At 32.3% G+C, this 23,916-nt stretch overlaps 1 protein-coding gene across 9 annotated transcripts in view; it reads right to left on the bottom strand.

The window, feature by feature from the left end:
• LOC114286712 (uncharacterized) overlaps nucleotides 1–3,534 on the bottom strand; it is a 47,264-nt gene extending 43,730 nt beyond the window's left edge. For 4 of the 9 annotated variants that reach the window (XR_014331987.1, XM_028229923.2, XM_082873356.1 and 1 more), the window contains exons 1-4: nucleotides 3,289–3,499; nucleotides 1,985–2,061; nucleotides 1,332–1,431; nucleotides 916–1,023 (exon numbers count right to left, since the gene is read on the bottom strand). Coding sequence is in view for 7 of the 9 variants with exons in the window: in XM_028229923.2 (XP_028085724.1) it covers nucleotides 916–1,023; nucleotides 1,332–1,431; nucleotides 1,985–2,061; nucleotides 3,289–3,351 (348 nt within the window). In the remaining 2 variants the exon portion in view is untranslated. Of the gene's footprint in view, nucleotides 1–915; nucleotides 1,024–1,331; nucleotides 1,432–1,984; nucleotides 2,062–2,160; nucleotides 2,751–3,268 lie in introns of those variants that run through there. The other 5 variants (XR_014331988.1, XM_028229922.2, XM_082873354.1 and 2 more) reach the window with 5 other exon arrangements.
• Between the last annotated feature and the right edge of the window lie 20,382 nt (nucleotides 3,535–23,916).

The following is a 23,916-nucleotide window of genomic DNA, read 5'->3' as shown; positions in this document are numbered from 1 at the left end:
TTACTCTAAATCAGTATTTATTTTACAACTGAACTCAACAAAGTGTCATCCCAACTATAATAGATTTCATAAAAAGAATCAGCTAATTCATTTCTCTATCTAGGTCGTATTCATTGACATACAATTTTATCTCTCTCTAACTCAATCCAGCCTTCTAGAGCCAAAGTTTCTTCTAGTCTTTTGTTTCTTCTTTAGCTTTTCTTTTTTTCAGAAAAGGGCATTGAATAATTTGAAGGCATCCAGTTATTATTGTATACAGCGCACCATCCAGATGCTTTGATAGAAAGAAGGGTTTATATATGTCAGCAATAGGACTAAACTAAGTCTTAATGTTATTATATATCATCCATTCAGTTGTATAATCCCACATCCAACAAGAACCATCGAGCAAAATTTTAGGGGAAATTTCAAAGAAAAGAAAAAGATATATATACACTTCAAAATAAAAGATGCTGACAACAAAATTATACATTCTAAAGAGTTTCCTAATTAATTGATCTGACATCGAATTTTTTTTTATTTTTTATTTTTTGGAATAGTAATCTGATATGAGAGAGAGAGAGAGAAGGGGAATGACAAGAAAAACAAAGATAAACTATACGTAGCACATGCAATGGAAAACTTCTACTAGCTGGTAGTGAACCCTTGTATTAAACTAATGTAGATTAAGACACAGTATATCTGTTACAGGATAGATACCAACAGTGGTAGATTGGATGACCTTAACCTAGAAATAAGCATTGTTGCAAGAAACATTTGATAGACAAATTCATTTTGGGGCCACTTCAAAACTTTTTCCATCTCACTTATTAGTGAAGACATTATTATGAAAAATAAATCAATATATAGCACAGCATTCATAATATTAATATACATGACACAACTTCAAAAATAGATTTCAATGAAACATCTTACTTGTTGGACTTGTGAACGCAATGTGTTAAATTGAGTCTCTGTACAACATACATTGCCAGTGATTGTTGGACATAAACTTTGTATCTTCGATGACAATAGATCATTTGGCTGGAGAGTACAACGAAAAACATATAGCATCAGGTATTACAACCTTAGCAGCATTCAAAATTCCAATGTTCTAAACTAGTAGGACTCAAAAGCAGCACAGGCTTTCACTCGTCCACCTGAAGAAAACAGGGGACAATCCAACTACAACATAATATAGATGAGCATAAAATTGAGAAGAATAAATATAATGGTGTGAAACCATTAAAGAATTATAAACAAAGAATGAATTTCAGTCTGGCAAGACAAACTTCATACAAAGATGTCCTGCTAACTAATTACATTATCTTTGCCTTTACTGCAATTAATACCTTCACAGCAGGGGAGCCAAAAGGGCAGTTCAGTACTTTCCCATCACTACGTGCTCCACAAATGTCGTACATTGCACAATAATCTTCAGCATGTGTTTGCCTGATCAGCATAAAGAATTACAATGATGCCTTATATAATATTCCAAAGTGTTACTGCAGGTGTAATATATGTTTGAACTGGGCAACAAGAGGAATGGTCAAGACTCAAGAATGAAAATGGAGAGAGTTAAATGCAAATTAATGCCACTAACATTCATGATACAAGTATTTTATTGAATTTGAGGTTGATAAAGCAGACTTCAAGTTTTCTTCTAATTAGCACAGGCAATGACAAAGTCAAATACAAAGAGTTGCGCCACTAGCACAAATCCCAATAGTAGGTTCAGGCATTAACTACTATCACAGTTGCCTCGTCAGCAAATTAACACTACATCCATCAACACTGCACTAGAAGGGAAAAAACATAATTACGTATGTACAAGTAAGAGCTCATAGAACCTCTTTCTATATGCAAAGAGAAATAGACTGTTTTACAACCAATGATTCTATACACATAATAAACAATCATCATACCAAATTAAGCATCAAAAACAAATTTGGGTGTTGTGAGCTCAACAGAAAGAAGCTATAGTACATGCAAGAAGAAATCATACCCCCATGTTCCGTTGGGTGTCAAAAGAAACCGCATATCAGACCTTTCTGCTGTGGCAACAGATAAAGTAAACAATACCTGCAAACATAACTTCGCAAATTTAGAACTTACAAACTTTTCGTCCACATATAACTTCAAAAGAAAAAGGCCTAAACCGAACTATGCCATTGCAAATACCAGAACATGTCAAGAACAGACGTTCCTCATGAGCCACTACAGATCATGGTTCAACTCTCCTAAGGCGAGTTGAATAACAACTAACAATTGACTTTAGCCGGTAAAAAAAAAAAAAAAAACCAAATAAGCCACTAGAGTTTGTCTCTAATATTTTATTTTATTTTTTATTATTATTATTATTTTTTTTTTTATTTATTTTTTTTTGTAAGAATCAAATATGTCACATTTAATTACAAAAAAAGAAAAAAATAATACAAGTACAACCATGGAATATATTCAATACTTTCATCACAGATGAATCAAACAAAAAAGCCCAAACATCGCATAAACCAGTTGGGAGTGATAAATTCAATGAACTGTATTTGCATATTAAAATTTTACGAAACAAAATTGACCCCCAAAAAACTATTGTCAACTGACTCAATTCGCATATGAGTCACGACAAACAACAACAGTAACAGTAAAAGACGACACAGCAAAAAGCAGATGAACTGCAATTCACCAACATTAAAGAAGAAGAAAAAACTCAGAGCAAAATTGTCACAGGAAATAATCAAATACAAAAGCACAAACATCGCAGAAACCAACTGGGAGTTATAAATTCAAGTAAGTGTATTTGCATATTACATATTTACGAAACAAAATTGAACCAAAAAAATATATATATCGCCAATTGACTCAAATTCGCATACGACAAACAAGAACAGTAACAGTACAGGAAAACACTGTAAAAAGAGAATTAACAGCAAACGACGAACATTATTAACTTTCTAGCCGAGAAACTCAAGAGAGAGAGAGAGAGAAAAGAAAGTTTCTTCTGCAAAATTGTTATATAAATAGTGAGAATTCGGATGATTCAAATCAACCGAATCTCAGATTCCAACTTAAAATCTCTAAATTGTAGCATAATTCAGTCAGTTGAATATTCAAAATCAACAAGAATTCAGATCAAAAGACAAAGAGCACAGAGATATTATAGAGAATCTTCAAAGCTTTCAGCAAAGATTGAACTGCCAGAGAAAGCGAGTGATGTCGTTGACACGCTCTCTGAGGACTGAAAAACGCGAAGGTTTTGAACATCGAAGAAGAACAGAGAGTGGAAAACGACCCAGGCAAAAAGCTTCTTGCCTGAAGCAAAGCTCGAAACCCTAGGCGGAGTTCCATTGCTGCTGTGCTGGTTGAGAACTTCATTGGCAATGATGCTCTCCTGCGAGGGAAGTGAAAAGTGAGGCGTAGCCGTTGTGGAAGAGAGAGAGGAGGAGAGAGAATAAAGAGTCGAAACTGGGGTAAATACTCTCTCTCTCTCTCTCTCTTAAGACTCTGCTGTTGTGGTACTCTCTCTCTCTCTCAAGTCACATCACGGTTTTTAAGGACAATTCGCTTCTGGTGAAATGGCAAATTTGAAAATGAATTTCAGACAAAAAAAAAAAAAAAAGGAAAATTATATTTAAAGATGAATAATTTAAAATTATATATTATATTTTATGAAAATACAAGTAGGACTAAGGCCCTGTTTGATAGGACTTATTTTTAATTTATTTTAATTTTTAGTTTAATTTTAATTATTTTGATGTGTTTGGTTCAACTTAATAATAGAGCTTATTTTCAACTTATTTCAGTTTTTAGCTTAATTTAAATTATTTTGATGTGTTTGGTTCAACTTAATAATATAGCTTATAACTTTTTGTAAGTCAAAAATTAACTTATTCTTTGAGTGGAGGAGAAAAAGCTTAATTTATAAGTCAAAAATCAGTTTATGTTCACAGTTATAAATTATAAGCTGTTAGGCTATAAGTTATAATCACTTTCTCACAGCTCTACCAAACGGAACCTATAGTGATGTTTGGTTTTTCTTTTGGGCTAAATAAGCATAAAAGGACAAAAAAAAAAATCAAAAAATCACAAAAGGACAAAATAAGCAAAAAGACAAAAAAAAATATACCATTCCAAAGCCAAAAAGTCAAAAAAACCAAATAAAAATACCAAACGACAAACCCAGGGGTGGGTGGTAACCTAGTAAGGGCCTAGGGTTTAAGCTCCTAGGTCCTGGGTTCGATTCCCCTCTGGGCCAATCTCCTGGGCGTAGCACAGTTGGTTGGGAGGTTGATCTCAGGATGCCTAATCAGCAGCTTGGTGTGGGTTTAATGCTCTCCCGTTGTGCGAGCCTTGACTTAAGCGGAGCTTGTCTTGGGAAGTCGGAACAAGCTTCCAGGTTATAGTCTCTTACTCAGAACAGATAACAGGACACCCTAGTGATCTCCTCAAGGGGCGCTGCCTTGGACCTGCGGGAGAGTATGAGGATTTTCCTGTAACAAAAAAATAAATAAATAAATAAATAAAAATACCAAACGACTAAAAAAGTCTTAGGCTAAAAAAGTCAAAAAAATCAAAAAACCAACTAAAAAAGTCATTGCCAAACGAAGGCTAATACCATCTCTAATGCTGCACATTTTGTTTCATCAAATTTAGTGAGTTGTTATTACTTCAATAATTTCGTCAAATCAATAAAAAAAAATTTAGAATATGTTAATGGCTATGTTTGGCATAGACTATTTAGAGTAAAATACTTATAAAAAGATAAAATAAATTAAAAAAATAATGAAATAAAATATCACTTTCAAATTATAATCATTTCATTTTTTTCTCTTACAAAAATTTAAAAAGTCAAAAAGTTTATCCCAAACGAAACTTTTTAACCATGAGCTCAAACAGCCAAAAAGTCAAAAAGTCAACCCACATCCCAAACGAAGACAAAGTTTTCATCAAATTAAGGATGATTGTGGTTTTCACCAATTTACTATTCAGAACCGTTAGAGTTGCAGGTAGTACAACACTTAGACAACTGGCCGATTATCCCCCCAAATGACCACTTCGGTGATAAATTATCCATAGCATATTTCAGATTTTATTGAAAATTATACTAGCTAGTCGATCGGTGATTTGATGATAGTCCAAAATTCTCTGTTGGAGCTGTGATATCAGATGGAGTTTTTACTTAAATTTAATGAAACAAATGAGTAAACATTGGAAACGCTCTAAAAGTGCATTTGTCATTTTTTTTTTTAGTTAAAAAAATCTAAAAATTACTAAAAAATCAAAAAAGTTAGAAAGTAATACAATAAAAGGGGAACTAAATGCAGATAGGAGAAGAAAAAAAAAATTACCAACATATAGGGGTGCAAGTGTATATATGATGGGTTCAAATGAAAGACTATGCACCCTTCTATGTGTTGGTTATTTTTTTTCCCAACTCTCATTTGCATGTAGTTTTCTCTACAATAAAAATCATGTACTCTTTTTTGAAAAAGACTATGGAATGTGTACCATATGTACTTTATAACTTAAAAAAAAAATAACATAACTTAATATTTTTTTAGTCATAACTATAAAAAAAAAAAAAAAAAAAAAAAAAAAAAAAAATTATAACCAAATAACACATAAGGCATAATCAAAAATCTCATGAGTCAAAATTAAAAGAGTAAACTACTAATAGGTTCTAATAGTTAGAGTTAATTCCCATCAAGTCCTATTAAAAATAAGTCTTGGTAAAACTGTCGCTAAAAATAATTTTTCCTGACAATTTTATATATATGTCGCTAAAAATTGACAATTAGTGACTTTTTTGTCATGATTTTTATAAATTATCTTTAAAATTTACAATTAGTGACTTTTTTATAACAAATTTTTTTCATAAGACGACAAGAAGGCCACTTATTAAGTATCCAAATTAAAATAAGATAATAACTAAAGAAGAAAATTAGTTATAATTAAATAATAAAATAGCATAACTTAGGGATGCATATGGTTAGAAGTGTGTATAGTACAATTTCTCTCTTTTTTTGGGGTCATATATATTAACTAAAGTTATTTACTTACATATTCTTATTGATAAATTTATCACCGTAAATTTATTCATAAAAACAATAGAGACTGATAAATTTATCATATCAATAGAACTTAATGAATAATAGGTCCCAAAGGTAGGACTTATTGGTAATTTATCCTTCTTTTTTTTGCACATTTTTTAATAAAAAAACTAAAAAATTATACAATGGGCATTTATTCATAAATTCTTATTCACCTACTTATATTCCATTTAGTCCAAATTATTTTTTAAAAAATTATACTTATACAACACATTTATCTCTTTATGCCCTCCAATTGAGATTTATTTTTATTTTTTTAATTTTATCTATGTGTGAAATTACCTTTGATGATGTAGTTTTTGATGGTAGGACAAGTTTGAATGATCCACGCTCCTCAAGCCTAATATCCGAATGACTAAGCCCATCAGGGAACCTGCACAAGAGTTCAACGGGGAACGGGGAGTCCCCTAGCGAACCCTCCGACGAGCAAGTTAGAGAAAAGAAGTGGAATACGTAGATAGATTAGAGATAGAAAAGGTTAACCTTCTTCTTGTCTTCAACGTTTGCTTATATCCTTTGGTAATCATTTCGTTATCCCTTCCGACCTGTCACCATGGCCAAAAGTCTATACTGTAGCTTACCTTGTTCAGGGTGAGGGCGTGTTGTCCCGACGGAGAGGTGTTGTCGTAATAAATGTAGTGAGGAGCTGCATTAATGGCGATGTACAGTGGTAGTAACTTTGCAGATCTTTGTCTGCTGATGTGGCTTGCCTTTTATCTGCCACGTGTCTGGATATCATTGGTCCTTCATGCCATGTTGACTTCCGGATGGTACTGGGCCTTATTAGTTGTGTTATGTATTGGGCCCTAAGTAATAGGCTTGGGTTGTTCATAGTGGGTTATGGCCTTTATGGGCCTACCCACATCAGTAGTCCCCCATTCTCAAGTGCAGCTTTAATCCAACGAAGGGAATAATGAGGAAGATGGAGGTTGAAGGTCAAGAGAAATGAACGACCGACCAGAAGTGGCCGAGTGGAGGGACCGACCGTGAAGAGGGCCGACCGCGAAGGGTGACCGAGTGGGGGAATCGATCACGAGGAGGGCCGACCGCGGAGAGTAGTCGAGTGGAGGGACCAATCATGAGGAGGGCCGACCGCGAAGGGTAGCCGAGTGAAGGGACCGATCGTGAGGAGGGCCAACCGCGAAGGGTAGCCGAGTGGAGAAACCGACCGTGAGGAGGGCCGACAACGAAGGGTAGCCGAGTGACAGGACCGACCGTGAGGAGGGCCGACCGCGAAGGTAGCCGAGTGAAGGGACTGACCGTGAGGAGGGCCGATCGCGAAGGATAGCCGAGTGGAGGAACCGACCTTGAGAAGGGCCGACCACGAAGGGTAAGATGGCGGGGTGTGGGGCTCGAGAGACGGCGCGTCACGTGATGACTTGAAGTGGAAAAGACGGGGCCGAACGCGTTACGTTTTAAAGCCGTGAGGCCGACAGGCGTTGTTTTGCCAACGGTCGTCGGCCTCACTGCTTTAAAATGCGTCTTACAAGGGGAGGGGGCCAGTACGTTTATAAGTTGGTTGCAAGTGTCCCTCCCAGGCGATGTGGGATTGCCCCAACATAACCCCCCAGCGTACTGGGCAGTGAACAGCGGGGAAGTTTGCTGGACAATCTGCATGGGCTACCAAACTCACGTGACTGGCTTCTTGCGCCCCGACAAGATATTGTCGGCTCTGGCAAGGTGGCGAAACAACGCCCGTCGGCCTCACGGCTTTAAAACGCGTCTTACAAGGGGGAGGGGGCCAGTACGCTTATAAGTTGGTTGCAAGTGTCCCTTCCAGACCATGTGGGATTGCCCCAGCAACCTTTATGGACAAAAGATAAAAATTAAATAGATTTGATTATCTTTTTGCACCTATTACACTTTAATCTCTGCATTTTTTTTCATTCTTCTCATTTTTTCTTCTATACTATACATCTACTTTCAAAAAGTGTTTTGATCACAAAAGAAAGCAATTGACGAATAAATGGTGATGAAGGACCAGCACAAAAGTGAAATAATGCATTTTTGGTTTTTTATGCTTTCATTTCACTTTTGAAGAGGGTTATTCGACTTTTGTTCTGTGTACCAGAATCAAACGAAATCAAATTACCTAGAATCATATTGTCTAACAAAAAATACATAACAAAAAATACTTGTTCAGTAGCCTATTATTGAACAAAAAATACGTGTCTGATAACTTACTGCTAAACATTTATAGTTTCATTTTTCCTGACATTTTTGTTTTTTCTACCTTGAAGGATGCTTCTTTTCATTGTATCAAGGTTAGTAGTATATTGTTAACAGACTACAGTCATGAATTCATTACATATGAGGTTTATTAGATTTATTTGCTTCCTAGTAATCCAATACTTTCGAAAGCAAGTAATTAGATTTGTTTTCACCATCCGTGTGCTAATGGATAGGAGAAAACATATACTACTTGCATTGCTCAATTTTGTACGCTTATTAGCCTTGATGTAGTAACTACTGAAACTATCAACATTGATGAATTGTGATATTGACAAATTTGAAGATATTTGTATTAAAAATTTGTATGAATGTGTTTTTTGGATGTTTGTATGCTGAATGATTTTATAAATACTTGATATTTTAAGGAAAGTGAATTTGTAATTGTGCAACAACAAATGGTTGGACAAATCTAATTTGTTTGACAACACGACACCGGAATAATCTAAATTGTTGGGTAATGTATAACTGAAAAGGCCCATCATAAATTTAGAAAAAAAATGATGTTTTAAGAAAAGTAAATTTGTAAATATACGACAATAGATGACTAGACAAATATCGTTCGTTCCATAACATAACATCGGAGTAAATCAAAAGGAATAGGTATAATGAGAAAAATCTATAGGAATTTTTAAATGGATTTAATTTAGAATTAGTTTTGGTATTATAAACGGTGTAATGAGAATTTCAATTATTTCTTAAAGGTGTAATTAGAAAATAGGTGTAAAGAGGTAAAATTGTGGTATAAGTAGAATTTTTTTTAAAATATTTTAATAAGTTCTATAGGTGACATAATTGTCAAAATATCATAATAATAGGGTGAAGCGCACATTGATGTTCACATTAACAGTATGAATATTCTATGATGTGAACATTCACACTGTAAACGTGAAAATTCACATCACCAAGTTACTAAGGGTTCAAAAAATATTTGTAAGAATAAAATTATTTATAAAATACCTCAAATGTAAGAATTAAAATTGGTGACTTAAATGTTCAAACTAATAGGACTTACTAATATAAGAATAACTAACTTACTAATATAAGAATATCTAGTATTTCAAAAGGGTTTTCTACTATTCTCCTATTTGTGTTTGGTAGAGTTTTCAAAAATTAATTTCATCCTTACATCCTAATGTTATGTTTGGTTTGATTTTTCAAATCATGATTCCGAATCAATTTCAAAATATATTTTGAAAAATGTTTGATAAAGCAAATAATTTTTGAATCTTTGGTCTATCCAATCGTTCGCCAGGACATAGTACTTTTTTTTTTGCAATTATCAATCGCCACTTGTTATTTGGGAAAAAAATTATATTTATTTTTGATATTTTTTAAATTTAGAAATTATTTTTTTAGACCAAAATGACAAATTATTTTTTTGAATTGAATTTTAAAAAGAGTTCGGTTATGAGTTTTGAATAAAATTTTCAATAGAGTTTTGAATTATGTATTTGGTTATGAATTATGAGTTTTTCAATTAAGTTTTGAAAACTCTTTTCAAAACTCATAACCAAACAAATTTTATATTTTCAAATCATAATTTCAAAACTTACAAATTTAAAATACAACTCTATTTTCAAATCATAATTTTAAAATTTTCCTAAACACTACCGCAATTTTTTTATTGCACATGTTGGCAAAAAAAAAAAAAAAAAAAAAAATCACTTTTCAAACTAATTTTATCCAATCTAATAATAATAACAATAATAATAACTACTTTAAGTAAGTTTTGCAACCTATATTATAACATTTACCTATATCATACACAAATCACCGATTCACTTATAGGTAGATGCACTTATCTTGAATTGTTATTGTGTGATCGTTGTAAAAAAAAATAAAAAATAAAAAATAAAAAATCAACAGTAATGTGTTAGGCCTCTATTGGGAAGATTAAAAAAAAAGGTCAAAAGTCATCTTTTAAGCTATTTTAAGTTACATCATTTCTTTATTTTTTTAATATATTTTAAAAAAAAAATAAAAAAATTAATTTTTAATAAATTTCTCAAAATAATCCTCGGTAAAAATTTGTTCCTACGCTGATCTTAATAAAACCAGACTTGGGTAAAATTGACGTTTTTAAGTGCAAAAAATGTGTTTTAACATAATTTTTTTAGTTGGATTAAAAATCATAAATTATTGAGATATTTGACTATTTTAGGAGTAAATTATAAATATATTCCTTGAAAATTATTTAAAATACAAATTGTCCCTTGTAGTACTGGAAATTATATCCCGTCAATTTCATAACGAATAACTATTTTTTATTAATAAATCATCAAATTAATTAACAGTTTTTAATAATGTTAAAAATTTATTTCAATTAATAATTTAGGTAATTTTATTATTGTATAAGAGAGTAGTTAGAAATTTTATTTTTTCAATTAATTATGTTCAATAAAAAAATTTAACAAGAGATATTTATAATTTTTTAAATCACATAAGACAATATGTATTTTAAACAAACCTCATGAGGTGCATTTGTAATTTACCATTTTTTTAGTGACTTCTTATTTTTAATTTTTAAAGTATTTTTTGAAATTTTTGGAATTTATTTTAGTTTAATTTTATAAGCCAAAAAATCAAGTTATTCCAATTTATTAAAAAAAAAAAAAGTTTGCTCAACAAATTTACCAAACTTAAATCAAAAAACAAATGCTGTATGTAATTATATAAATGCCCTTACTTTCGGTTAGTTTGTATGTACTTTCTTGAACAAGAATACGTGACACTCACAAAATTGAAAACGTGAGGAAGGTTTTCTGTTTTTTTCTTTTCTAAGAAGGGTAGGTTTTCCTTTTTTTCAGGAGTCGCATGTTATTTAAAAAATTTACAAATAAAAATTCATTTAGGGTTTATAAAAAAATTAAAAATGTTGTAAATAATTTACAAAATGTATTAAACTATTATAAATAAAAAATTTGAGTTTCAGTTGTTTAAAAATAAATTTTAATTTACTCGTTCATTTTGAGCCCCCTCTCTTCAATCATAATTGTTGACAATCATTTTCAGCCATTTTTTATTGTGACCTTGGATGAGAGGTGTAAACGGTTCAGTTCGGTTAGTGTTGAAGACATATTTAGCACCAAACCGATTCTTTCAATTTTTATGGTTGAGAAATCGATGCAGATCATATGTTACGGTTCAGTTTTATCGATTTTGTCGGTTTGATGTATAAGAAAAATTTGCAAGAGATTTTATAGAAAATTATAGAATTTTACATTGAAAATGAATAAATAAAATGTATACAAAGTGGTCTATAAATGTTTTTATCCTTAGTTTTTATCGCAAAAATGTACTATATTAGTTACTTCTCATATAATATTCAAAAAATTATAACATAAAAGTATTTAAATATAATATTCGGTCAGTTCGATTTGCATCAATATAAAAATTTTCAAAACCAAAATAGATCATATATTATAAAAAATTGTCTGAAAATTGAAATTTCAATTGATTTCAATCGGCCGGCTTGGTTCTATTGATTTTTCTTAAATCCCTACCGAACCACAACTTCCCACCGTTGGTAGTTATTTTTGGTCGCTGGCATCCACCTCCTATCAACGACAACCAATTATACTTATCAACCGATAATCACCTTCAACCATTGTCTCCTTCTGGCTATCAACTTTAATCACCACCTTTTATTAGAAAGTCACCTCCAATTGACAACCACCACTTTCCGCTAACTACCTTTTGCCACTACCTCTTACTTATTTTGTAACGTACTAAACATACTTTTTTTATTTTTATTTTTGCAATAAATAAATAAATATAAACACATTTTGTAATTATTTTATTTTCTTTATATACATATTTAAATAGATTTCACTCTTATTTAACATTCATTTCAATATCCACTATAACACTTACACACTCATTATTGACACAAAATTTAGCCTTACTTTTATTATAGGATAAATTACACTAACTTTTCTTGAAATTTAAAAAAAAAAAATCATAGTTTTTTCCCTTAATAATTTAATTCACATAACACTTACTACTTTTCATCAATAATTTGTCAGTCATAGATTAAAGTAATATTGTCATATTTTTTATATTAAAATTTATATTTTTCATTGTTTATCATTTTGTTTTCACAACATCTCTATTTGTTTTAGTTTCTTTACCCTTAATAAAAGAGATATTATTATAATTATATCAAAATTATAGGATTTGTTATATTTTTTTCAAATCTCAAAGGAGATCAGTGTAATTTATCTTTTATTATATTTTACAAGTAAACACAATTAATATTTACAATTGTAACATTTTCAAATATTTTTAGAAGAGAGACTTATTTATAAGTCTTTTTCCAGACACTTATGGTAGGCTAAGTCCTGTGTAATTTCTTATAGAGTCTCAGGTCCTATTTAGATAGGAATGTATTCCACAAGATCCTACATAAACATAACGTGACGTGACACTTACATAAACGTAACGTAACGTAACATGACACCTACATAAACGTAACGTAACATGACACCTACATAAACGTAACGTAACGTAACACATACATAAACGTAACGTAACGTGTCACGTTACGTTTCGCAAAGTTAATGAGTTTTTATTTTTTTAAATTGAATGTGAAAATGTTGCTGGTTTATGTTGGTGTCACGTTACGTTTCATATAAATATGATCTATGGCAACATTCAATTTCCTATGTAGGAAATTGAATGTTGCCATAAATTGTAGGTGTCACGTTACGTTTATGTAGATATGATCTATGAAAATATTCAATTTCCTATGTTGCCATAAATCATGGGTGTCACGTTACGTTTATGTAGGTGTCACGTTACGTTACGTTTATATAGATATAGAAAATTGCATGTTACCATAGATTATAGGTGTCACGTTACGTTTATGTAGGTGTCATGTTACGTATAGGTGTCACGTTACGTTTATATAGGTATCACGTTATGTTTCATTTATATAGATATGATCTATGGTAACATTCAATTTCTTATATATGATTTTATTATTATTTATGATATTAACAACTAATATTAAGAGTAAATGTGTCAACAAATTTTCCACAAGACTTATGAAAATATAAATTTTTTTAATATGACTATATGTAACATGAATATCTCTAATAGAACTTTTAAACAATTTTTCCTTTTTACAACACTTACTAAAAAAATCTTTAGTAGACAAAGATATATAGGTTTCCTTTTCTTAGCTTGTTCACTGATAAACAAGAGATTGATGCAATCTTAGGAATTTATTGAATTCAACGGTTTTGTGACACTTGTACACTAAACTGACTAGTTACACAAATACAAAGAGCATTTCTATGAATCTAGAAAAAAGAACCAGAAACTATCTTAGGAATTTATTGAATTCAATGGTTTTGTGACACTTGTACACTAAACTGACTAGTTACATAAATACAAAGAGCATTTCTATGAACCAAGACAAAAGAACCAGAAACTACATAAAATTTGAAATTAAAGATCCAGATTCATTAATGATATGATTCCACACATACAACTTTGATTTTACACTATAATTTTAGCATTTTGGACATTTTCTGAGTTTGATTTTCATGGTCCATAAACTTTTTGAAATACAAATCATATAAAATCTTTAAAAACCCATTTAACAATTTTTTGTTTCAATGTAAATCATAAAATATTAGAATAATGAGAGATGTCCGTATAATAGCACTCAAATTGGAATACTTTCCTTAAAACAAAAACTATAAATTTGAATTCGTCCCATTTACTCCATAAATGAAAAAAATTACATTAAGAAAAAACACTCCGACCAATAGTTTAAATTCAATTTTTTTAGGGCAGTTGTTTCAAACTATATTCTTTTTTAACCATAAAGACAACAATAATTTGAAAGATCTTATTACTCTTACATATCTGTTCATCTGTCCACCTATTTGTCCACTTTCACCTAACTAATAGTGTGTGAAAATAGAGAGAGAAAGTAAAAATAAAAAAAAGTGCAATGGTAAGTTTTTTAAAACTATAATTTATAATTTTTTATCAATATATTTCATTAACTATATCCTTAAAATCAAAGTAGATCAATCACTAAACATATACATCCATAAAAGTGGACTTATCACCAATTTTTTTTTTTGGAAAAAAAAAAAAAATTAGTTTAAGTAGTTATTAGTAAAAACAATTTTTGCCCATGAGTTAAGCCTTAAAGATAAGAAGTAAGAGTTTGTTTAAGAATTAATTTTTCTTAGTAATTTTTTTACTTTTATCAAAACATGTGTAAAAAAAAAAAGAAAAGGAAATTACATTACAATGGGATAAAGTTATTTTTTTTTTTTTACACAAATATGGAGGGGTATAACATTTCACTTGGACCCCTATCACAAAATCACGCACCTCATATATTTTTGTAATTTTTTTCTTATTTTCATTGTACTGTAATTCCCCTTTAAAAAACAAAAACTATGAATTATCTTTTTGTAATATTTTTTGACCTTTTAACTTCATTTCTTTTCAAAATTCTACTTATTACATATATGGATGGAATTTTCAGTAATTTTGGAAAGATACCTAACATTTCTTTCATATGAATGTCACGGTTCTCTTGAATTGAAAGTCTCAGTCTGAACACAGTTTAGGCGTTCCTTTGATTTTATGAGCCAACAGAGCATTCTTATGTCTTAATCACCAACCCACTTCATGCACTACTTGAGTGCGATTTTGTTCACAAAAATGTGAATAGAATATACTCTTTTTTTTTTTTTTTTTTTTTTTTTTTTTTTTTTTTTTTTTTTTTTTTTTTTTATCGGTCAATTTTACATTTGAGTTGGGACTGTCTTCGGATTATTTGACTTGGAAAAGAGCTGAATCTATTTCAATAATTTGAACCATTTATTTTTAAGATTATTGATGTATATTGCCCATAAAAAAAATAAATCAATATGATAATTACAATATCTTCATTTATTGAGTTTATCTTTAAAAAAAATTTAAAAAATGAAAATACTATAGTTATTGGATTGACTTAATTTTTTATATAAACAATATATATACAAAGAGTTCTAAAAAATTAACAATAATCCGAGCAACTCTCTCTAATCCAAATGAAGAGTGCAAAAAATTCCATCCCTATACATTTTTTATAAGACCATTCTATTGATTTAAGTTAATAAAAATTTATATTTTATTCGCATTGTGTGTGAATGCTATTGTAGAAAACAAAACAACCATGTCAATGCCAATGCCAATGCCAAAATGGCAACGAAGACTGCAAAAAATTCCATCCCAATACATTTTTTATAAGACCACTTTATTGATTTAGTCAATAATAAATTGCATTTTATTCACATTGTGTGAATGTTATTGTACAAAACAAAATAATCATGGATGAAAAATATTTCGGTATGCAATATACACTTAACCCTACACAACACACAAAAATGAATAAGCTAAACATAATTTTGCATGAGTTTATGAAAATTTATGTGATTATATGAATTTGTGTTGAACTAACATATTGTTATAACACCATTCATATAAATTTGTAAAAATTTATATAATTTTATATATGATTACATATGGTACGCAATGAACACCCAAAATGTTTGCAAATGCCAAAATGGTAATGATCATAATTTATAATATTATCCTAACATAGTACCCCAAGCTCCACCTATATAAATCTACACCCACCCCACCCAACCCAAGTCCATTTGTGGTGGGACCAAACGACATCTAAAGTGTCTTCAAGTGTTAAATACCATCTTGACGCCCATTGACAAGTGTCTTCAACAGTTTTAATCCACCAATCATGTAATGCCTTGTGTTTTGTAATGACTATTTTGTCTAGGAAAAAATTATATTTTATTAAAAAACTAATAACTACACATAAAATTGCCATTAGACATTATGAGAAGAAAATTTAAAATAATAATGAACTCAGACAAGGTGTTTGAGTGGTTCTACCAGCTAGAGTTTGGATCAACTAGAACATTAGATTGGGTATAGATGGCCTAAGGGTGGCGGAGGTGGTAGGAATTGGTAGGATAGACAAGAATGGGTGAACAACTGGTGGTGGTAGGCAAAGTAGGGGTAGGGGCAGTGACAGAGGGATATAGGGGCGGTGGGGTCACGTGCTTCTTGACTTTTCAAAAAATTTTATTTCTTTTTGGTGGGATATTACTTACACACAGTGCCCTTCCTATACATAATACACAATCCTCCCAATTTACCCAAACACACTGACACACCACACGCACCCACTTTTTTTAAAAAAAAAATCACAATCTCAACCAAACACTGACACACAACTCTCTTTTTTGGTGAGTGCACACAACTCTAATTACGGTAAGGCTAAAACCTTAAAACCCTAAAAGTGTATGGAATTCTTTATTTTTTTATTTATTCACAATACTTGTTAAGTATTTTCGTATTTTCTTTGTCTTTTTTGTCTCCTTTTGTTGCTTTGCAATTTACTAACTCGCGATTCATCAAATTAGGATCACACAACACAGATTTGGAACCATAATACAACCTTTGTATCTTCTCTTCATTGTTTACAAGTAACTTTATTTATTATTTTTTAGTTTTAAATAAAAATTATGCGTATTAACTTACAATTATTTGTAACGGATCAGTCCTGGTTTTATCCCTATTCGGATCATGCTCACCCCTAGCATGTTTGAATCCATCTAAATTTTTGTCAAGACCAAAACCCGCCCCTATAGGTTTAGCATCGTAACCGACCAGTAATCCTTGGACTACTGAAGGCCTCTGATCAGATTAACAAGATTAAGGGGCTAGCGGAAACAAATACATAAATATAATTGTCCAATGAGCTGTGCTGACTTATATGAAACGGAATATTTAAAAACTTTATATACATAAATCAAAGTCATTCATACATCATACCCACACACATTACAGTATCTTAAGTCCAGCCAACAGAATTAAAACAAGTCATACATATACATAGAACCAACAGAACTTGAACACAGGACACTTCGGGAACCTCCACGTAAGGCACAATGGTTGGCTGACAACAGGACATAGATCCAGACAAAAGCCTTCAGGCTTAGGCTCCAGAATGCTCACCTATACATAGATATACACACAATGAGCTAAAGCCCAATGAATAACATTAAGATAAAGGGGTTAGTGAACGAAATCCGATCATATCATAAGCGGAAAACAGATCATAGCATAGTCATTTCCATATCAGGACTTAATAATGGTACATCCCATAGAACACATCACAGAACGTCTTCCAACTAGAGTAATCGGTTCTGCCGGATACCGATTAAACACATATCACCACAATGAAGTGGCTAACGAGATCTCGTAAACACATGAATATCATGGACCCGCATTTCCATGCCGTCTCCCATGACTTGGGACTATCTATGGATGCCATAATAGATTTCAAATACGGAATATTCGTTCACAAAAACAGATATCATTTCGGAAAACATAGCTTATCACATTTCATTTGGAACATAATTCATATAAACGTATCTTTACGGTAACGTTACTCACAGTGGTTCCAGTAAGCGGTCAATCAATCCTCAAGTCTTGGCCTACAATCACAAAATATATAACACAAGTACGTCTTATCATTACACATTCAAGTGGCCATTAAGGCTTAGCTCTCACTACATTGATTCTTGTTCTTCCTTAACACATTGCTCAAAACACACTCTTGAATCTCATAACTTAGTACATTCTTTTCTTAGTGTGTTTCTAACCCATAACCTCATTACTATAGCTTAATTAAGGCTTAGGAATGCCTAAGATACAATGAGAATGCCAAAACATGAATTGGAACACTTAGTCAAATTTTCTGAAAATGAGGTCTACGCTCGAGCATGGGTTTCCCCGCTCAAGTGGATGTATAGACAATGAAGGCTTCGCTTGAACGTGGGTTTCCCCGCTTGAGCGGAGATGCAGACAATGAAGACTCCGCTCGAGCATGGATTTCCCTACTCGAGCGGACTGTAAACTCAAAAAGTACTGGATGCAACGTTTTCACGCTCGACGGACGTTCGACCCACGCTCGAGCGTGGTGCATGTATTCAGGGTTCACGCTCGAGCGTGAAAGTTCCCGCTCGAGCGTGGGTCAAATTTCTGAAAAATCCAGATTGACCTCCCAAGTTCAAAACTCGAATTCCACCATCCAAAACACATCTCTTGAGCCCCAAAACTTGAGATAACAAAGAAAACTTGTAAAACATGAAGAATTTAGGATCATTTCATAAAATCATGGCCCAAGGGTTTGCCAGAAGTTCCCAATTTCAACTTAAACTTCAAGAATGTTTATGAACACAACCTGCATGGATTTTTCTTGTGTCAAACTTCTCAAAACATGATCAAACACCACAAAACAACTTGAAACTTGAAGATTTCCCATAATTAAGATGAATTTCAAACATGCATGAGAGAATTCTTGGAGTTCATTCTCAATTTGTGAGAAAATGCACATGCATGCATGAATTGCAACTCAAATCTTTATTCTAAGCTCAATGTACACATTCAAACTCTTAATCTTGAAGAAATTTGATGTTAAATGACTTAGTTACACAATCTAGAGGTTGTAATCTTACCTAGAGTCTTCAATTAGCTAGGTACTAGCACAATCTTTAATCAATTCAAGCTATAACCTTTAATTCTTCTTCAATCTCTTCATTTCTCTCTCTAGAATTGTGCTCCCTCTCTCTCTAAAATGTTTCACCAGATTTTAACACTAAGGGAAAAAGGATTGAGCTCAAAAATGAGCTTAAGGCTCACATATAAAGCTATGATGCTAAAATACACTAATTAGAACATAAGGCTTGCCAAACGCGACTTTACGAATCAGACTGAATTAATTTTTAAAAAAACTTGCCATATGGTTCTAAAAATTCCAAATAACATATTGGTGGGGTCAATTTCGGTTTCGGATGCCGATTAGGCTTTCAATTTATATATTAAAGTGAATTTCAGACAGATATTTCTACAAGTAACAGATAGTAAGCCAAATATCATGCAAATCACATAATAAACCCATACTTTATTTTATTCACTTAGGCCTCGTTTGGCAAGAGGCTATTTTAACCAATTAGTCAAAAAGTTACTAAATTAGCCAAAAAGCCAACAACCCATACCAAAAAGTCAAAGATTCTCTTTTCTCTCTACTTTTTGCACATCTTTTCGTAATTAGCCAAAAAGTCATTCCAAACATACAAGTTTTTTTTACCTACCTTTTTAGCCAAATAGCCAAAAAGTTACTAAATTAGTCTGTTCCCAAACGAGGCCTTAATTAACATCCTTAACTATCGATTAGTGGCTAATTATAGATCAGGGTTATTACACTTTTTCTCTAGTTTTGACAGGAAAAAGTTAATTCATCTTACTGACTTTTACCTCAAAGAATTTTCTTTAGTGGAGCTCATGGTAGTTAATGATCAACTTGATACATATATTATCGACATGCTATCCAATAGTGAGTTTTCAATGTTGAATGGAGTTGCTGATCTTGCTAAGACAATGGTGGAGACTAGAAGAGACAAAGTATATTCATTGGTGTATTTGCTCTTGACTTTAGTATTAATCTTACATGTTGCAACTGCTACTGTTGAGAGTGTATTTTCAGCTATGAATATTGTGAAGAACCAATTGCGGAACCGAATGAATGATAAATGGATGAATGATAGCTTAGTTGTCTACATTGAGAGATATTTTTGATGGCATTGACAATAATACTATTATGAAAAGATTTCAAAAGATAAAAACTCGTTGGGGTCAATTGTAAAAGTTTAGAATTAATTTTTTTTTATAATAAATATTAATTTTTAATGTTTAATAGTTGTTCGAAAAATTATTATTATGTTATTGCTATTGATTAGAGAAAAAAAATTTAAAATTAAAATTAATATGTGCTTCCTATATTAAATTCTTGGCTCCGCCACTAGGTAGAGGTGATTGAAATAGGTGAAGGAATGGTGGAGGATGGTTGAGGTGGCGAGGGATGGCCAATGAGGTGGTAGATGAGGGTGGATGAAACTAGGGGCTTTTGCGAAAAAAATTTAAAGAGATGAGAGTATTTTTGTTATTTTCTTTAAAGATTTCATGCTTGGATAAATATATTTTTATTCTTTTACTATGACTGTAATTTATAAAAAATTTTCCCTAACAAGTGACGTATTATCCCATTTCCCACTCTCTCAGGTTATAGGCCCCGTTTGGTGTAGCTGTTAAAATAGCTTATAGACTATAGCTTAACAGATTATAGATTATGACTTTAATCAGAAGTTGTTAATCTGTTTGGTGTAACTGTTGGATTATAGATTTAAGTTGCTGAGTAGTGTTTGTTAAATAAACTGTGAAATAGCTTTTTCAATTAATTTTTATTTTTTGTTTGTCTACATTTCTCATAAAAAATAATAATAATAATCTATAGTCCATTTGGGTCTTTTTCTATTTTTAAAAAAATAAAAAATAAAAAAATTTAATATTAGAACCAAAAATTAACATGTCCACAGCAGAAGCTGATAATCAGAAGCAAGGGGTGAGCAGCTTCTCAGAATCAGCTTTTTTGAGTTAAAATAAGCTGTTAGAATCAGAAGCTGTTTGAAATAAGTTTAACCAAACAGTCTAAAATAACTTTTTCAAAGCTAAAAACCATAAGTTAGCTTTGAAAAGTTGAAACAAACACCCCCATATTCCTCAAAAAAAACAAAAAACAAAAAGTGATGCAAATATGAAATGAATAAAATGATGATTGAGACAATTACTTGACAGGGGTGTCGGGAAAAAAAATTATAAATTAACAAAAAAATTATAATTATAATTATTAATATTTATAATATTTATCATTTTTTCGTAATAATTTTTTTTTTAATTCCCACTGTAACGTTATTTCTCCATGTTGATTTGATTATACATTAAGTAAATTTATTCAACATATTTTATTTTTGGATAAATTATCCTAACCTCTTTAGAGATTTCAAAAACATATATTGAGGCTCACAAGTTTGACACAAATACATTAAATTTCTTTAAGATTCTAATTCACAAAACATTTAATTTCATTTTTATCAATAATTCGTTAGTAGTATGAATAAAAAAATGATATTATCATATTTTTTATCCTAAAATATGTATAATCCTTGTGGGGATATATTTTCTGAGTACCAACACGTGGCAAGGTGACGCCGACGTGTCAGCCGAGGTGCCACGTGTCTTGGTCGTTGTGCCGAGGTCATCTCGGCTAGGCCGAGGTTTCCTCCGAAGATATCGGAATCCGAGATAAGCGGATAAGGGACAAGAGTCCTAGAATGAAGAGGGAACTCAACTTAGATATGGACAAGAGTCCTAGATTGGGAGAAGACTTCAGTTTGGGTAAAGACAAGACTCTTAGAGAGTTTATCCTAAATCCACTGGGAGTTCCAGATCAGCAGTAATCCTAAGTCTATTAGGGCCAGGCTCCTTTTGGGACTAGGATTGTATTGGCTATAAAAGAGAGGCACCCCCATGGGTCTAAGGTATGCTTTTGAGACTCAAGCTTGTGAGTTCAGTACTTGATTTATCTTTGAGAGATATACTGACTTGATCGTCGGAGTGCCCCCGGGTGGTCGAAACCACCGCGGGATTCTTATATTTCTATTGCAGGTCAGTCAGGGGCCATCTATTCTGCCAGTGCTCTCCAGCTGGTTACTAAGCGGGCAGTGTGGTCGGAAAATCACCCACACAATTTGGCGCCGTCTGTGGGAAAGAAAGAAGAATAGATGGCCAATGACGGACAGAAGGATCAGATTAGAGACAATGCTCCTACTGGGAGTAGGAGACCTATCGATCTCGACATTGAAGGGGACGATCGCAACACAGAAACCCGTGACCAGAGTCACGGAGTCAAAGACGCCAGCCAGGAAGGTGACGCACTAAAGACAACAGATCGAAGCAACGAAGACAATCTCCAGGTATGGAATGATAGATACCTGCGGAGGAACGAAGACCCTTCCAGAAGGGATGCAAAGACAGGGGGCATGAGCGCTTCCAAGGAGATAACATTCAAGTATAGAAGAACTCATCCTGAGTGAGCAGATCCCGGATTCCAAACCCCAGATCCCAGATCCCAGAAGACATAATCTCGGCCTAGATAAGTAGGTCCGAGAAAAGAAGAGCTCAACCTGAGTGAGCAAATCCAAGATTCTAGAAGATAAGATCTCGGCAACTGAGTCCGAGAAGAGAAGAGCACAGCGAACAGATCTAAGATCCCAGAGGATAAAAAGGAAACACAGAAGATCAGACTAAAGTTGGCCGGGTTGAAAACTCCGGCTTGAATCCAAGAAGATGCTTAACCGTAGTTAAGCCGAGAAGATTCTTAACCCGAAGTTAAGACCAAGAAGATTCTTAACCCGAAGTTAAGACCAAGAAGATGCTTAACCGTAGTTAAGCCAAGAAGATTCTTAACCGTAGTTAAGCCAAGAAGATGCTTAACCATAGTTAAGCCAAGAAGAATCTTAACCCGAAGTTAAGACCAAGAAGATGCTTAACCATAGTTAAGCCGAGAAGATTCTTAACCCGAAGTTAAGACCAAGAAGATTCTTAACCCGAAGTTAAGACCAAGAAGATGCTTAACCGTAGTTAAGCCGAGAAGATTCTTAACCGTAGTTAAGCCAAGAAGATGCTTAACCATAGTTAAGCCGAGATGATGCTTAATTGAAATTAAGCCGAGATGATTCCTTGTCTCCACTTGTTGAAATTTGTAGCAATTTACAAGTTGGAGTCAAGCTGATTCCTTGTCTTCACTTGTTGAAATTTGTAGCAATTTACAAGTTGGAGTCAAGCTGATTCCTTGTCTTCACTTGTTGAAATTTGTAGCAATTTACAAGTTGAAGTCAAGCTGATTCCTTAATTCACTTGTTGAAATTTGTAGCAATTTACAAGTTGGAATTAAGCTGATTCCTTATCTTCACTTGTTGAAATTTGTAGCAATTTACAAGTTGGAGTTAAGCCGAGATTTCTGTTTCTCTTCACTTGTTGAAATTTGTAGCAATTTACAAGTCGAAGTGAAGCCGAGGTTATAGTCTGCACACTTGTAGCAATCTACAGGTTGGTTAAACCAGAGAAGATGCTTAACACTTGTTGAAATTTGTAGCAATTTACAAGATAGTGTCAAGCCGACATGTGATCATCTGTTGAAATTTGCAGCAATTTACAGGTTGAGGTAAAAGCTAAGTATATTGTTTAAACACTTGATGAAATTCGTAGGAATTTACAAATAGATTATTATTTAACACTTGTTATGTTAATCCTTGTTGATCCCTGTTACAGTTTATGTTAATCCTTGTTGAAATTTGTAACAATTTACAAGTAGACTAGACCGAGATCACCGTTTAAACACTTGTTGAAACTTGAGAAAAAGTTTACAAAGTTAACATTGAGTAGTATATGTTTCGCACTTGTTAGAATTTATGAAAAGTTTGCAGGTCAGTATCTTGCCGAAGTAAAAGTTTTTGTAGCTATTATACCCGAGGTATGTAACCCCGAGAAGATCGCACAAAGGAGGCAAAGTATGAAAGGCATACAAAATATTCTAAGTATAGAATCATGCAAGAGCAGTTAGAAGAAGATCAAAACAGAATTCGTCGTAATTGACACGCCT

Source organism: Camellia sinensis, chromosome 6 (genome assembly GCF_055761805.1).
Source record: "Camellia sinensis isolate YWXY chromosome 6, ASM5576180v1, whole genome shotgun sequence".
In the NCBI taxonomy this organism is placed as follows: Eukaryota; Viridiplantae; Streptophyta; class Magnoliopsida; order Ericales; family Theaceae; genus Camellia; species Camellia sinensis.
Note: the sequence above shows the minus strand (reverse complement) of the source record. Positions and strands in the feature narration are given on the sequence as shown.